Below are 16,340 nucleotides of genomic sequence, written 5' to 3'. Positions count from 1 at the left end.
ATCCACAGGTGCATCTCAAGTAGGGCCAAGGAGGTGATCCTCCCCCTCTACGTGACACTGGTCAGGCCACAGCTGGAGTACTGACTTCAGTTCTGGGCACCCCACTTCAAGAGGGATGTGGACAACATGGAGAGGGTTCAGAGGAGGGCCACCTGCATGATCCGAGGACGGCAGGGCAGACCCTATAACGAAAGGCTATGGGACCTGAACCTGTTCAGCCTTCACATGAGAAGGCTGAGGGAGGACCTGGTGACCATCTATAAACTCACTAGGGGGGACCAGAAGGGTTTGGGGGAGACCTTGTTTCCCCTAGTGCCCCCCGGGATAACAAGGAATAACGGCCACAAGTTGTTGGAGAGTAGGTTTAGATTAGACATCCGTAGAAACTACTTCACAGTCAGGGCGGCTAGGATCTGGAACCGACTTCCACGGGAAGTGGTGCTGGCTCCTACCCTGGGGGTCTTTAAGAAGCGGCTTGACACCTACTTGGCTGGGGTCATTTGAGCCCAAATTTCTTCCTGCCCAGGCAGGGGGTCGGACCTGAAGATCTACAAGGTCCCTTCCGAGCCTACTTCTATGATATGATTCTATGAAAATCCTAACTGTCAAACCGAGGTCAACCTATGCACTGTGAAATACAGTACTTTATTTTTTGTGTAATGATTAGGGCTGTGTGAAGCTTCAATCACTGATTCGATCCGGCAGAGATTCAGCCTGATTCAGTGGCCAAATCTCTGAATCCAAATTGGATCAGGAGACCCTTTAATCTCTCTGAATCGAATTGGAACCCTCCAAATCAATTCGGAAAGATTTGACAATTTGCACACAGACACAGTTTTTTCTACATACCTCTAGGTAACAGGCGGCTCATGAATGCCAAGATGCTGGGGCAGGGTCCCCAGCACGCTTGGCAGCAGACCTGGAAGTGGACCAGAAGCACTTCCGGTCCACTTCCAAGTCCACCTGGGAGCACATTGGGCCCCTCCCGCCCCGTGCCCCTCCCGGCTCGGTGACTGGTGCCTACTGAGCCTGGGGGGCACCTGGGGTCCCCCCGCGGCTGATCACTGAGCCAGGGGAGTGCAGGGAGGCCCCTCAGTGTGCTCCCCGGCAGACCTGGAAGTACTTGCAGTCCACTTCCAGGTTTGCTGCCAAGCTTGTGGAGGGCCCCCCCCCCCACTCCTGTGGGACGCTCCATCCACCCCAGCATCGCAGCGTTCACAAGCTGCACTGGTACTTAAAGGTATGTAGAAAAAACATTTAAATACGGCCTGTTTCGCACACCCCTAGTAATGATGTCTGCACAAATATTCCACATCATGAACTTTAACACAAGAAGCGTGGGAAATAAGAACTGAATGGCAAAAACAAGGGAGGAAAGGAAATATTTTCAGGTAATATTGAAAGGACACAGAAATAGAAAGGCAGGACAGGAGCTACTGAGAAGGCAGCTCTTACTTCATCAGTGATCTGGTTAAAGCAGGGGTGTCAAACTCATCCAGCTCTGCAAGGTAGATGAGTGGCATGAGGCTAGTCTGAAGGCTGGATCAAGGCCATGAACCCTGCCCTCCTCACCTGTCCCTAGCATATCTGATATAGCAATTGCTCCAGCTGGTTTGGGACCTGCGCTACATACATGTAGTGCAGATCCCAGAGCAGCAGTGACAGGTGCCGTGTGTGGTGCTGTAGCAGGACACTAAGGTGCCTGCTACTCTCAGAGCAGAGGTAAGAACCCACGTGTCGGTTGTTGGGATGACCGGTTAAGGAAGGAATTAGCCACACCTGCACCCGGTCAGCTGACTGGAAGAGGCAGGGCCTGGCTCCCACATAGGTCCCAGGCCTGAGGCCAGGAAGGCAGTGCCTGCCAGTAGCCAAGGGGGAAGAAACTCTCCCAGAGCAAGCAAAGAGGAGAAGCCTGACTGCAGGTACAGCCTCTGACTGGTAAGGGGATGGAGGAGGCCTCATGGGGAATCCACGGTAGCGCAGAAAGGGCGCAGTAGTTGGGATGCACTGACCCCGGCGCCAGAGAAGGCACAGCGTTTGTGGTGCACTGGCCCGAACCCCAGAGAGGGGCCGGCGAGAGAAGCCCCAGAGAAGGGGGCCATGAGGGCGCAGAGCGAGACAGGGCTGCGGAGAGTCCAAGCACCAGAGAGGGCACAGAGTGAGACAGGGCTGCGAAAAGCCTAGGGAGGACAAGGGGGGTCCAAATTACAACAAGGTCCAGATCAAACCACATCAGTATCATCTGTGAGGCTTGGGCTGTGGTGTAGGGGGGAGAAAGGAGCCGCAGATAGCGCCCCCTGGCATCGGGGCAATAAATGGGCAGCTTCCCGCTAATTACCATCTAAAAAATAATTTAACAACAAGGCGTGGCAGGAGAGAAGCCAGGCGGTTGGCCCATAACAGGAGGGCGGGGTCACCAATAGACGGACCCCAGAAGAGGCACTCCTGTTATAGGTGCAATCCAGCCAAAGCAGCTATCCCTACAGCTCTGGAACTGCACCACATGCAGCTACTATTCCAGCAAGTCTGGGACTTGCACTGCATGTGGCACCTGCAAACTGCATGTGCAGCACAGGTCCCTGACCAGGTGGAGTGGGTCGCATCACAGAGCGGATAAAACCTTATCTCCTGTCCTCTCCCTCCTATTGGTTTAGATTATAAACTGTGTAGAAACTTCTCTTAAAAAGCAAGTTAAGTACCTAGCACAATGGGACCTCATTCACACTGGGGACTGTAAGTGTTACAGCAACACAAATAATAATCCATCAAAATGTCCCAAACAAGTGTTGTGAGGCAGGCAGAATGAAAGAGTTCATCATCAGAACAGGCAGGAAGAGCCTTGAAGGGGGTGACCCATGGCTACAAATAGTATAGAAGATAAATAAGTCATTTTAGGAAACCTGAAGAGAAAGCAGAGGAAACTAAGTTCAAGGAACATCTACCAACTGGCATCTGATTGTCACAACCCAGTTAATCAGTGGCCATGCCACTAGCAAAAGATACCATTCAAGTAGTCAACTAAGGGTTAAAAAAAGAAGTCCTTGCTAGAAACTCCTGAAACAAAATCCTGGCGAAGAGCTGTATATAATTTATGCCCACGTCACAACCAAGAAACGAAACTTAAGACTGGTCAGGGTGAAAGGGGATACCCCTGCCATAAATCCCTGCAATTGGTCAAGAAACAAGCGTAAGCCCCTCATCATAACCTCATACGTAACAGGCAGAAAACCTAACCCACTACCTTGTAACCTGATAGCAACCTGAGAGCACAAAGAACTGCTGCTTGCCAGAAAATTAAAGATTCCACATAACGGTTCATCATTGGGTATCTCCGTCAGACACCTCTGTCTGTAAATAGTTTAGCAGTTTCCGCCCAAGTCGGAGAACCCCAGAGAAACCTCTGAGGAGAGACCTGAGTCCATCACCAGAGTAGATTGACGGTCTGATCAGCTGTAAATACTCCCTGTCATCGTTAATTTTGATCTAGCAAAGCCCTGCAGGCTCGATAGTCCGTTCTCGGCGTGCTTCGTTCGTCATCGCTTGATATCGTAACCCGACCTTATTCGCTCAACTGTAACCGAAGCTACTGTAACAGGATCAAAGGCTCAGCCTGTGTCGCATGTCACTATCTGGGCGACGTAAGTAAACAATCTTCTGTAACCAACACGCGTCTGTGCCTGGTTAATTTCACCCCATCCATCACTACCCGCCTGTCAGGTGAAAGTTTTACTGCTCCGGTGGGGGGGGGGGGGGGCGAAACGGTCACGTAAAAAGTTTTCTGCTCTGGTGGGGGGGGGGGGGGGTCAGAAAGCAGCTGCTGGCGCTGCTCTGATCTCCGACACTGATATGCTCATGATTTGAGACCACAAATCATGATGATGCAATCATTCAATATGGACGAAGAGTGGAGAATCCCACCCTATTTTACTACACAGAAAAATACTTGGTTCTACAAAAGACCTACTTTCTCAAAATTGAGGGAAACTGACTGGGAAGAAAAATTTGCAGAGAAAAAAAGTGAAAGAACATCAAGCACTCTCTAAAAGTTTGAGATGGCTAAAAACAGCTACAATTCTACAATCATGAAAGACAATAACTGTGTATAAAGCTCATTTTGGCTGAGTGACGTCCATCCTGATTCAAAGGCAAAGTGAAAGCAGCAGTTTGATATAAAAAAGGAATTTATAACGCATGAAAAATAGGAGAAAACAGATAGCAACTGATGTAACTGAAAGTTATGAAGTGCAGTTTCTCTTATCAATTTTCCGAAGACACCAGGGAAAAATCCCATACTAGCAGGTATAACAAAAATAAGTTTTTGATGTGTATTTACTTTATTACCAGCAAGCTACCACCAATAGCTGGATAAAATCCTGGTAAGGAGGAGGCAACATGGCAATAAAAAATATTCTACAAGTATGTTGGAGCCAAGAGGAAGATCAGAGTATAGAAGAAAGTGTAGGAGATGCAGAAGGCAATATAGTTATGGAGGATACAGGGAAGGCTGAAGCTACCAGTTGATGAGTGCAGATGGCAGCAAAGGTAGGGTAGAAGGCAAAGCATCCAAAGTAGTAGGTAAATACAAGCACCAGCATTTGCTCCATTGTAAAGATTGAAAATAATAGTTTTTTACTAAATACAGTACATGATATTATGACATATACACAGTTTTATTTGAATTCAGAAGTGAAAGATATCCCTCCCTCCAATACAAACAAGCATCCTTTAACTCAGTGAAATTTCAGAGCTCAATATAACATGCAACATATATGTTAGTTAAATTATTTTAAAAGATTATAGTAAATTTAAACCTTAACACAAGCAGTAATAATGTTTAATTTTGAACAGATTTGTTTTTTTGTTTTACAAGAAAACTGTTTAAATTAAACATGAAAAATCTGCTTTAAAAGAATTAATTGGAATAAAACAAAATGTTATTTTAGTTTTTAACTGAATTTGTATTTATGATGATTTAAATTAATGTGCATGAACATAAAGAAAATATTTCTATTTAAGCTATCCTAGGACAGGCATTAAAACACAGCTAACTAAAAGGTGCTATGGATGAATTAGCATGAAGCTTTCTACATGATACATATATTGTATTCCTGAAGTGTGGTTTGAAGCAAGAAGCAAACATTGTGCAGTCACATTTATTGTAGGATATTAAACATCTCTGCATATCCCCAGTGGGTCCCAGCAAGACTTCCTGGACGAGGTTTAGGAACCCATTTGAATAACTCACTGTTTCAATAAATTAAAGTTATGCTACTCAAATGAATTATATTCCCTCTCTCATACTGGAGGCGTCTGACCATTACCTTTCTTAACTGTATCTAACCTACTTTTCTTAACAGAGATGAAACCATCATGAGCCAAACAAGTACCTTCTCCACAATTCCCAGATCTCCTCCTGCCATCACTTTTCTGACAATTGCTGCTGCTTTCTCGGCGACAGAATAGGCAGAGGCAACTAGGCGCATCAACAAAGCTGGAGAAGCCATAATGAATGCTGAAGGAAGAAAAAGCAATCTTGTGAGTGACACTGACAATACTATATATCACAAGTTTGACAAACTAATACTCAATGGAAGAAAAGGAATCCCACAGGAAAATTAGATTACACTGGTATGTCTGGAATGTTATTTATCTAAAATAAAACCGTGTTTAGATGAATGCAAAGTGGACACCAAAATAATATATGGAAGTGGGAGTGTGGCAGTGCACCTTTGGTGCCTGCCACTTTAAGGGCTGGGAGCAGGCAGCCGGCAGGTGCTTGATGAAGATGGCCATTTTAGGGCCCAGTACACAGGGCTGGTGCAGCAGTTTGCTGCCAGCACCCAAGGAGGTAACATCAGGCTGAGCTGCTGCTCGTGGAACAACGTGGAGATAAGGGCAGGAGCTATGGGGATGGCAGAAGGCTCCTGGTCCTGACTTGAAACTGCACCTTGCTAGGGAAGGGGGGGTCTGGCAGAACTGTCTGTGGCAGGACAGCCCCCAAGATATACCAGATCAGATACCCTCCCCCGTGAAAGGCAGGTAAGGGAGTCTTAACCTTAGCCCTACCATGTGGTGGGTAATTGTGAGAGCAGTGGAGGCCAGACATGCTAACAAAGAGGCACCTGAGCCTAGCAGAGGTGTAAGATCCTGGCTGGGGTAGTATTGGTGTTGAGGCCCGCACAGAGTAGGGTGGAAAGAGGCACTCAAAAGACTGTGTGTGGGGGGTGCAGAGTAGGGCTGCAAGGGCAGCTTGAAGGGCAGTATGTGGGCCAACGCCCATGAGTGAGACAAGGATCAAGTTGCCTGGTGAGGAGCTACAGGCAGAGTCAGCCCAAGGTTCAGCACAAAGATAAGGCTATGTAGAGTATCGAAGCTCGAGTGAACCAAAGGTGCTGCGTGTGCCATGCCAGAGTGAAAGTAGTAAAGCCTGATGGCCAAAAGGGGTTGCTCCAGGGAGCAAGGCAGTAGAGAGTGGCTCAGTAATGGGCAGTATGCTAGAGGTACCTGTGAGAGGTGGACGGTGTGAGTGTGTAAGAGGCCCAACAGTGGACTGAGTTTGTCCCAATCTGAAGTTGGGGAGCGATAATAATCTGGATGCCATCTGCAAGGCATGGGCCACAGTATAGGGCAGGTACAGACCCATGGATAGCACCCCCTGGCATCGGGGCAAGGAATGGGCAGCCTCCCACTTATGTTACTACCTAGAACATCAAGTCGTGGCAGATGGGACAGGGCAGACTGCCCTAGACAGGTGGGTGGGCTAACATAAGACCCAGCCCTGGGGCAGCCCCGTCACAATTAAATTAGCAGGCAGGCATGTCAAGACACACAATTGTTGAGATGAGATCTCATCTTGTCATTAAATGAATGTCTACCAGGGGCCAGAACTTCTCTATAAGACAAAGTCCCAGCAATTCAATTTACAGGATTACTGGTTTGCCCTATTTGGGAGGAACAGAGGCTGTGTACATACATTCAAATGATCTGGGAGAAAATACTTAAAGGAAAAAATTACATTTTTCTCTGAAACTAGCAGCAGCAGGCTCAGCCCAGGCATGGGCTGCCCCAGCTGACCTTGAAGATCATGATTACGCCAGATTCACAGTCCCTGTGGGCCCCCTGAAACCTGCTCATGGACCCCCAAATGAGAACTGCTGCCTTAGAGCACCAAGCGCTGCAGTCCAGGTAGGAGGTACCAAGTTTGCCGGGTCAGTGACAGGGCCTGGGGGTTTACCAGTTCAGTGATGGGGCTGGGATGGGCTGCCAGCTCAGTAAGGAGCAGGAGATTGGCTGTGGCTGAAAAAGCCAGGGGCAAAACACACCCCGTTCAGTGCTTCAGTGCTGAGCTTTTCCAGTCTGAAGCACTCAGGGGGCATATTCCTCTCCCTGCTTAGCTGGGATTGCCAGTCTCTCTGGACCTGTGAAGGGGGAGGAGAGGAAGCAAAGCTTACTGGGTTTCTGGAGAACTGCTCTGCAGCTTCACACGGATGGGTACCTGGACAAACTTTTGGTCTCCCAAGAGATAGTCTCCTAGGAGCCATTTCATTCAGGTTGTTCCCAAGTTATTTCTCTCTCAGGCCATTGCTGGTCTGGGAAAAAAAATCATGAATATCTATAGACTCATGGTTTCTCATGGGAGAGCACCAAATCTCCCAAGAGAAAATGAACATCTATGCATAGCCAGAGTTTTATTATTTCTCTCTCTCAAGTTACTATGATGGTCCGTATCACTCTACTATCTACAGAATTAGAAAGACTGGCTATCAAACAGTAAGCAAGTCCCAACTCGTCACAGTAGAGAGCTGCTGCTCTACTCTAATGGATCTTGGTGCCTCCTGAATATCTGTTTAAAAAACTGAAGAAAACGTTTCTAGAGAAGGCAATTTATTTGCTCTTTCCTGCTGTCAAGTTTTTGCTAAATGCTTCAATATCCAGCTCTCGCCTTGTGTACCTGCACCTCTTGGTTTTGATCAGTGCTTTAATTTGACCACTTAAGGGAAGCCACCTATTTCCAATTAATGAATGATCATTCCAAGTTAACTATCTGACCCTATATGTAGGCACTTCAGCCCCCCATATTCTGGCTCCCACAAGTAAACTCCAATTACTTCTTCTTATCCACCTGGTTTCAGGAACTATGATCTTTTTTCCATCTTCCTTCTCTGCTTCTGCAACATCGTGACCCTTGCATTTTCTTCATGTTCTCCCTCTTTGCCTGTGTCAGAGCCTGTTTCCCAGTTTCCCCACACCATTTCCATCATCTCCCATTCACTGTTTCTGCTCTTGTTTTCCCATTCCCTGTCTCTAGGGACCTATTTAAATTGCGGTAAGACGAGGGATTTTTTGTGGCCTGCTCACAACACGCACAGTCAATTTTGCAGGCATTTTGCACCGGTCCTGCCCCTTGGTACTGATTGGTGGAGAGGCCCCAGCAGGGGGAGGAGGGACAAGGGGCCAGCTGCCCTTCATGCTGTCCCCCTAGCCAGTGCCTTCTGTTCCCAGCAGCAAAGACCGCTGGCTCCAACTGTGGAGCCAGCATTTTTTTGTTGGTGTTGATTTTGCAGATTTCACAGGCAATCCAAGATTTTGTGGTTTCCACTAAATCCATGAAATTACAAATAAAGTAGATCCCTACCTTTCTCTTCTTCCCATATCCCTCTCTATTTTCCTGTGCCTGCCTCTGCAACAGATATTCCCACTTGTTTTCTTTCTTTTGCTCAGACTAAATATGGAGAGTTAGGGAAGGTAATACTAGATGAGAGCACCCTGAATTCATTCCTATTCAAAGTAGCAGGAAACAGTGGCCATTTTGGTCCAGGGTAAAAGTTCATATGATTGCTCTTAATGAGGAGCTTTAAATAAATATATCAAGGTGGGACTTGTGATAATGTTAAACGAGTGTTGAGTTCTGCTAGCGTAAGTTTGCTTGGGTTTGCAATTTGTACAGTATGATGGGGCTGATTATGATTCATGCCTGGTGTTCCCAGGCACCACAGAAATCCAAATAATAAATATAGTGAAAACACTACACTTGTACATAAATTCTTCTTTTCTAACTCAAGGCCCCCACAGCTCCATTTTACCCCCCATATCCATGGTTTTCTTTACCCTTGTTGCCATCCTCAAAGAAACCCATCAAAAATCTGCATATACCCTACTGTATGCCTTCATACCTTCTACCTTAGATGTTCACTAGATCTCTTCAAGCTATTTCACCATGCCTTCAAGTTCATTCCTCTTGAAACAAGTGACTGCATTTCTTCTACAAACCAACTTCCTTCACACACTGAACAAATGAGCGTTTACAATCCCTTCCTGTATTTTTAAACCCCAAAGCTAACAGGATATTGGGTTTCTACGTTTCCTTCCTGTCTTTCCTTCCCATTTTTACATTTGTTTGTCTCCTACTTAGATGGAAATGGTTTTGGGGTATGGCCATAATGGGTGCTTTACTTGCATAATAAAATTTCTTAGCACACTGTTGAAGAAATATCTTTACGTGTAGAAAACACAGATACAGAGGAACCCATTAAATCTCCACTAAAAGCAGAGGAAAGATGTCAAGATGCAGATAAGTCAAATGGGTGCAGAAGCTACGTATGTGGCAACAGCTCACAATCAATTATATTGCTTATTACTTGAGAAATTCGTTAAATATTATAAGGCATAATGTAATTAAGTGATAAGACCAGCTACTGTAAAGGTTGTTGACGTGACCTTAAGTTCATTTGTCTTTGGCATAAACTCAAATAATACTGCTAGAGTTACTGAAGTCCCAACCTTTGGAGCTTTGCCAATCTGTGCTAATATTTTAAAAGCATGCATTTTTTTTAAATATAAATATCTGAAGGCCAAGAGATTACCAAACCTGGAAAAGCAAGTTGGCTGTACAGACACACAAAATTCACTGGGGAAACACTGCTTCCTCTGAATGTTAATAAGTAGCCACCATATGGGTTCAGAGTACTGTAGACAGGGCCATCCCTGCGGGGGTGCAAATCGGGGCGACCATCCTGGGCCCCACGCTTTGGGGGGGGGGGGGGCCCGCAGTGCCGGGGGGAACAGCTGCAGCAACTCCACCCTGATGCCAGCTTCATGTCCAGCCGCTCGGCACCCCCCAGCCCCGCTGCCAGCTTTCTTACATCCGGGGGAGTGGGGCCCCACACAGCTGATTTGCCCTGGGCCCTGCACCCTCCTCAGCCAGTCTCTGGCTGTAGACCAGCAGTGTCAAACATATGGCCCATAGGCCAGTCCATGGAGCCCTATGATCTGTACTGTGAGTCCCTGGCTCACCCCACACACTGCATGCAGCACGACTCTGGTGAGCAGGCTGGACCTGGCACCATGAGCATTGCATGAAGCACAGGGGGTCAGTTCAAGGCATGCACTGCATGTGGTGCCCGTGCCAGAACAGATGGGAGTTGCTGAGCTGGTCTGAGAGACAGATTGGGACCATGTACTGGAGCCAGCATGCCGGACCAGGCTGGTGGGGCACTGCAAGCAGCGCATTCCCCATGCCAGCCTCATGAGCTGCATGCAGCGGGTGTGACCAGTCCAGTCCTGTGCTGAATGCGGCACATGCTAGCCTGCTCCAAGGCTTGCGCTGCCAGTTGGATCTGGTGCCATGGGCACTGCATGTAGTACAGAGTGTCTGGGGGCTGGGATGCAGGCATAATCACTCTGGACCAGGCTGGCATGCTGGCTCCAGCATGCATAAACGGCCTGGGGCCTGATCTGGATAAGTTTTGGAACCAGCATGCAAAGCCAGTCCAGCAGGTGCCCTTCTTTTCCCAGCTCTTGGCACATAAGCCAATAAGGGTACATGCAATTTTGATGGTAATGCAAGTACAAACTATATCTTAGTTGTAATTATATTAGTAATGTCTACTGAATTAGGAAACTTAACTGCAAGACTTATGATAAGTCTTAATTTACTAGGACTCTTCAAGTCCTATGTTGCTAACACAAAACAAAATACAACTGAGCTTTGAACTTGGCTACTTTAAAACATAAATGTGTTATATAAGGGAAAAAAGTAATTTATAGGTTAGTACCCATTAACAGTCCAGGTGCAGATATAAGAACAATAAGAATCTGATCTTTCTCAGAGTTTTAAACCTTCAACTGATCCTTTCTGTGAAGCACCGAAGAACTGGTTTGGTTTGGTTATCTGGGGCCTCAGGACAAAGAAATCTCTCAAGTGTCCCACCTTTTTCTCTAGACTATGCAAGTTAAACTCTTAAATCAAGTCTGTTGGGAACAGACTTGTAAAGTAAGCAGGACTATTATCTGTTATGTGCTGTGAGGAAAGACAAATGAGGTAACGAGGTAGCCAATGAGGTTAATCCAAGGCACGATTATTGCTATTGCTATGTGCTGTAAGGGAAATAAGAAAGATTTTACCTGTATTTTTGTATTTTTTCCTTCTTTTTGTTTCATGATGGTTTGTTAAATTTTATACTAATACAGTCATTTTCTGTTGTGCTGTTTAAGCACTCTTGTTCGTCATTTCAGTAAGCAAATAGGAAAAGGGTGAATTCAGCGGGCATTATTATTATGCGGGTATTACGTACAAAATTATTTAAAGTCCCCAAAGTCCCAAATGCTCATAGGCATTCAAAACCATATCATCCTTGGAAGTACCACCTTTTGAAAAGGAGTGCTTATGGGAATAACAGACATCTAAAAGTCAGCATAGTAGGTGAAATGTGTGACTATAGAACAGGACTGGGATTTAAGATAACTTAGTTTCTTCTCTCAGCTCAGCAATGGATTCCACGTGCGACCCTGAGAAAGTCATTTGTTTTTCATATCCATCAGTTTCTCATTTGTAAAGTCAGGGTAATACCCACATCATGTGGATGTCAAAAGTCTTATTTGTGAAGTGCCTTGAACTGGTACTGGCAATACATAAATGTTACTTTACATCCTTATACTTGACTTTGAATGAGACACACATCTACTGGACTATAAACCTACAAGCAGCATCCTTTACGGGAGAGGACTCCTTAGCCCAGAGATAAAATGATCACAAATGCCTAAATCATTTAACTTCCAAGTCCCATTTTCAAAGGGGCTTGTACATTTAGAAGCAGAAGTCTAATTTACTTACAATAGTAGTTAAATTTCCAAGTACTGTACCTAAATCATTTCTGAAAATAGAACGTTGGTTCTGCTAAATGACTTAATACTTTTGAAAACTTCACTCTATCCTCTTGTTATCTCATTCTTTTCCCACATGGTACAGGTTTCAGACACCCTTCCATTGCTAGCTTAGAGGAAACAAACTTCAGTTTATTTCTGTAACAACCAGAATGAAATTTTCAGACAAGAGCATAAGACTCGAGTGCTCAAACTGAAAACAAGACATATTAAGAATATATACAGAAAAAGATTAAAAAGAAAAATATGAATATTGCAACTGGTGGGTACTTTTTATCCCAGCATATCTGAAGAGTCCCATTAGCTTACAGGGAGTCACATGGGACACTGTGGTCTGCCCATGTTTGCAGGATTGGGACTTCATTTACTCAGTGAATTTGAATGACATAGTAAATCAAATATTCAAATAAAGAACCAGTCTCATAAATGTCAATTACTCCATTTCTTTTTAAATGCCCCTGTAGCTGATTCCTGTTAAAAGCTCTGAGGAAGAAATATATTTATTTTTTCATATTTAAAAAATATTTTTCATAAGTCATTTGTCATTTAGCAAACTACACAAGGATAAGCAACTCTATTAGTCTGATTAATTAAAATAAATTTACAAAGGCCCCATCTTCATGTACAAACTGATCAGCAGCTCAGGTCAGGAATAATTTTGGTCCGTAGCCGAGTTTTCTCTAATTAGGTACAGAAAAAGACTCAGCTATGTCATGAACTGTGGGAGTATGCCTTCTACTTCTTTTTAAAATTTTTAAGCATTTAATATTTTGTCAATAAAAGAATTTTGAGATCAAAAGATCAAAAGATTGTGAGATCTGGGTATGACTAACATATCCTCTAAATGTGTGTGCAACTGTTATTTTGGGGTGGGTTCTAATTCCATGTTTCCCTCTGAGACTGTAGCATCCCTTTCAGGCACCACACCCCCACTTGTCCATGAAAACACCACTTTCATATGCAAACTTTAAATCAGGGGTGTCAAATGTATGGCCGGCAGGTCGAATTTGATCCTTGGAGCCTTTTATCCAGCCTGCCGGGCTAGTGGCAGGCACTGGAAGTCGGCGAGCATGACTCGCTGCATAATCTGGAGCCCGCTGGCCCCACTGGGCAGGGCCATCGGCAGTGAGCTTGGCTTGTTGCTGCCGCCCGTGGACTCCTTTCCCCAGACCCCTCACTGCTGCCCAAACTCTCACCATTGCTGGACACTTCACCGCCCAGCCCCTTGTCACTATTGCCATGGCATCCACTATGGCAGCCTCCAAGCCCCAGGCTGGATCCAGCCCACAAGAAGTCCTGTGTTCTGGGTCTGGCTCAGGGCCCCAGGTGAGTTTGTTACCCCTGCTTTAAATAATTTTTTTTTAAGTTTTGAATTAATCCTGAACTGAACTACAAACATATATTCCTGGGTATAGTTAAATCACCCATCATAAATAAGAAGCTTAAATCAGGCATCAGATCTTGCCTTACTGACGTATGTACTTGCATGTATACACACAGGTATTTAATTTTGCTACCACAATTAGCAGCTTAATAGAGTATTCACAGTAGTAAATTTAAAGATGTGAAGTATCTGTAGAATCAGGGCCTTATTCAGGCAAGCACTCCTACCCGTTCAATTGAAAAGTGTTAGCACAAGAGCTTTAATGTGCTTAGCTCTGCTACCGCAGGGCTATTCATTGCAATAATGGCAAGCACATGCTTAAGTGTTTGCAGAGTCAGTGGTTAAACACTGGTCATGGTGCACTCATTTTATGATATAAGAAATCATTTAAATCAAGGTAAAACTGATTTTACCTGATGTATGCAAAGCCCCAGCATGAACATTGGATTTTGCATTGCTCCAGCGGTAAAAATATGCCTTTGCCTAAACTGATCTAATGTGCGCAAGCTAGGCCTAAGGCTCCCACTGGTGTTAACACTGCTTAAATTGAACTATTGGTATCACTCATCCGGCACAGAGACAGATTTATTATCATGAGGAGTCCCATTGGACTACTTAAGGCAGTGAAATGAAAAGCACATAAATCTATAGGATCAGGACTTTTTTAGACTGTAATTATGCAAAATTTGTAGATATGGCTTTTGGTAGCAAACTCACCATACCACTCAAATACACCTGTTAGCCCTGCTTTTTTTTGTTTTTTGTTGTTTTTTGTTTTATGTTTAACAGCAGTTGATTGTGTTATACAGGAAAATAAACCACCTAAGTCTTTGTTTTGTGTTGAGAACAAGGAAAAATGTTAAGAAGGTGAGTCAACAGTCAGTCCCCATTATACCTTTGATGCAATTGACCAATAAGCTGAACTTATTTAAAGACAGACACACTGCCAACCTTAACGGGACCGTAACATGAGAGGAAGTGTTTTTCTTTTGTGCCTTCAGAATCTACATCATCTTCCTCTGTTTAAATAAATTCCTGTTTTTCCCCACTCCTTTACAAAACAGTCAGCCACAGTCTTATACAGGCCAACGACTCAACGGGCATGTCTACACCTGCATTAATGCGCCATAATTAAGCACATTAAGTTAGTACCTGTTATCGGCACTACTGCGCAGTAGCCCCGGCACACATTTTTTACCTGATGCTAATGTGCAGTAGACTAATTCTACTGTGCATTAACATGGTTTTTGCCATGACACACTAATGCGCAGTAGAATTACTCTACTGCGCTTTTAGCATCTTGCATAGACGTACCCACTGATGACAACACAATGTGAACAGATGACTGAGGGAAAAATGCAAGATGCAGGCATTCTTGTGGGCGATATCTTTTATTGGACCAACTGCATGGTTGGATTAGATACAGAATAGATTTTGAGTACCACCAGACAGTTGGTCCAATAAAAGATATTGCCCACAAAAATGCATGCCTCTTGCATAGCTGCTGGAACATCACAGCAACAGCATCACTTCAGCACTACTGAGGAAAAAATGACTTTCCAAATGGATTAACTGATACAAGAGAGCTGATTAGCTGTGTTAGTTTAAAGCAGTGGTCACCAACCAGTGGATCTCGATCCACCAGTAAATCTCAGAGCCTCTTGGAGTCGATCTGGGGCTGGGGTGGGGGGCTGAATGCCTGCATACATGCATGCATGCGCCCCAGCCCAGCAGGTCAGTCCGTGGGGGAGGGACAAGGTGGGGGCTAGAACAAGGCCCCCACAGTGAGGGACAGTGCAGGGGTAAGTTGAGTGGGGCCCCGGCCGGGTGGGACTTACCTGCTGGGGAGGTGTGCCCCCAAATAATTTTTTTTCCCTCTGCCTTGATCTACCCCCCCGTCCCCCTTCCTTCCCCACAGACTTACCTGCTGGGTGGGGGTGGGGGGCAGCGTGCACAGTAGATCTTGGGTTGCTTTTAAATGCCAAAGGTGATCTCCTACTTAAAAAGGTTGGAGACCACTGGGCTAAAGTCAGACAGAAAGCAGGCCAGGGTGCAGTACCTTAGAGCAGCGTTTCCCAGCCTTTTCCAGCCCAAGGCTGGAAAATCAGTTTTGTCAGATTTCTGACCGCGCACCCCAGGAAGTCAGCTGCAGCCTATGAAAGCTCATGCCTCTCTGGACAGACTAGTCTACAACTGTGAGGGCCAACCCTTTTGGCAGATGTGCCACAAATCCATCCTGCTGCACCCTGCCCAAGAGCCACTCCGATTCCTTTTCCCTGCCCAGTCTGCTGCCCTGCTCTGCGCTCCGCACCTGATCCGCCGCTCTTCTTTCTGCTCCCTGCCCCATCTGCCCCTACCCTTTCTGCTCCCTGCCCTGCTCCCCCTACCTGATTTGCTGTTCTACTTTCTGCTCCCTGCCCAGTGAACTGCTAACGCTTTCTACTCCCTACCCCATCCGCCGCTCTCTGCTCCCTGCCTTCCCCTCCCGACCTGAACTGCCGCTCTACTCTCCGCTCCCCGCCCAATCTGCTACTCTGCTTTTCTGCTCCCTGCCTGACCCCCTCCCCCACGTGCCGCAGAGGCCGGGCCCTTCCACCCGAGCGATAAAACACCGCAGTTCGGCAGTCTCCTGACAAGCAACCAGCCTCTCCCCCACCCCGACCACGGGGCAGGGACAGCCTCTGCCCCAGAAGCGCCAAACCCGCTCCCCGCCCGGCCGCGGAGCCCCACTCTTACCTCTCTCCGCGCGGCGCTCACAGCCGGCCGTGCGCTCTGGGGCGGGGGCACTGGGCCG

The 16,340-nt window shown here is 46.0% G+C and overlaps 2 protein-coding genes across 4 annotated transcripts in view; one reads left to right on the top strand and one right to left on the bottom strand.

Annotated features, from left to right (window-relative positions):
* The window catches only part of BPNT1 (3'(2'), 5'-bisphosphate nucleotidase 1), a 27,103-nt gene extending 10,769 nt beyond the window's left edge, over window positions 1–16,334 (bottom strand). For both annotated transcript variants that reach the window (XM_025202573.1, XM_006022343.2), the window contains exons 1-2: window positions 16,283–16,334; window positions 5,388–5,512 (exon numbers count right to left, since the gene is read on the bottom strand). In XM_025202573.1, coding sequence (XP_025058358.1) covers window positions 5,388–5,504 — 117 coding nt within the window. In that variant the 5' untranslated portion in view covers window positions 5,505–5,512; window positions 16,283–16,334. The remainder of the gene's footprint in view (window positions 1–5,387; window positions 5,513–16,282) is intronic.
* Window positions 5,401–16,340, top strand: part of IARS2 (isoleucyl-tRNA synthetase 2, mitochondrial) — a 71,622-nt gene continuing 60,682 nt past the window's right edge. For both annotated transcript variants that reach the window (XM_025202571.1, XM_025202572.1), the window contains exon 1: window positions 5,401–5,535. In XM_025202571.1, the coding sequence (XP_025058356.1) occupies window positions 5,506–5,535 (30 nt within the window). In that variant the 5' untranslated portion in view covers window positions 5,401–5,505. The remainder of the gene's footprint in view (window positions 5,536–16,340) is intronic.

Source organism: Alligator sinensis, unplaced genomic scaffold (genome assembly GCF_000455745.1).
Source record: "Alligator sinensis unplaced genomic scaffold, ASM45574v1 scaffold178_1, whole genome shotgun sequence".
NCBI classification, from domain to species: domain Eukaryota; kingdom Metazoa; phylum Chordata; order Crocodylia; family Alligatoridae; genus Alligator; species Alligator sinensis.
This window is presented reverse-complemented; position numbering and strand designations above follow the sequence as displayed.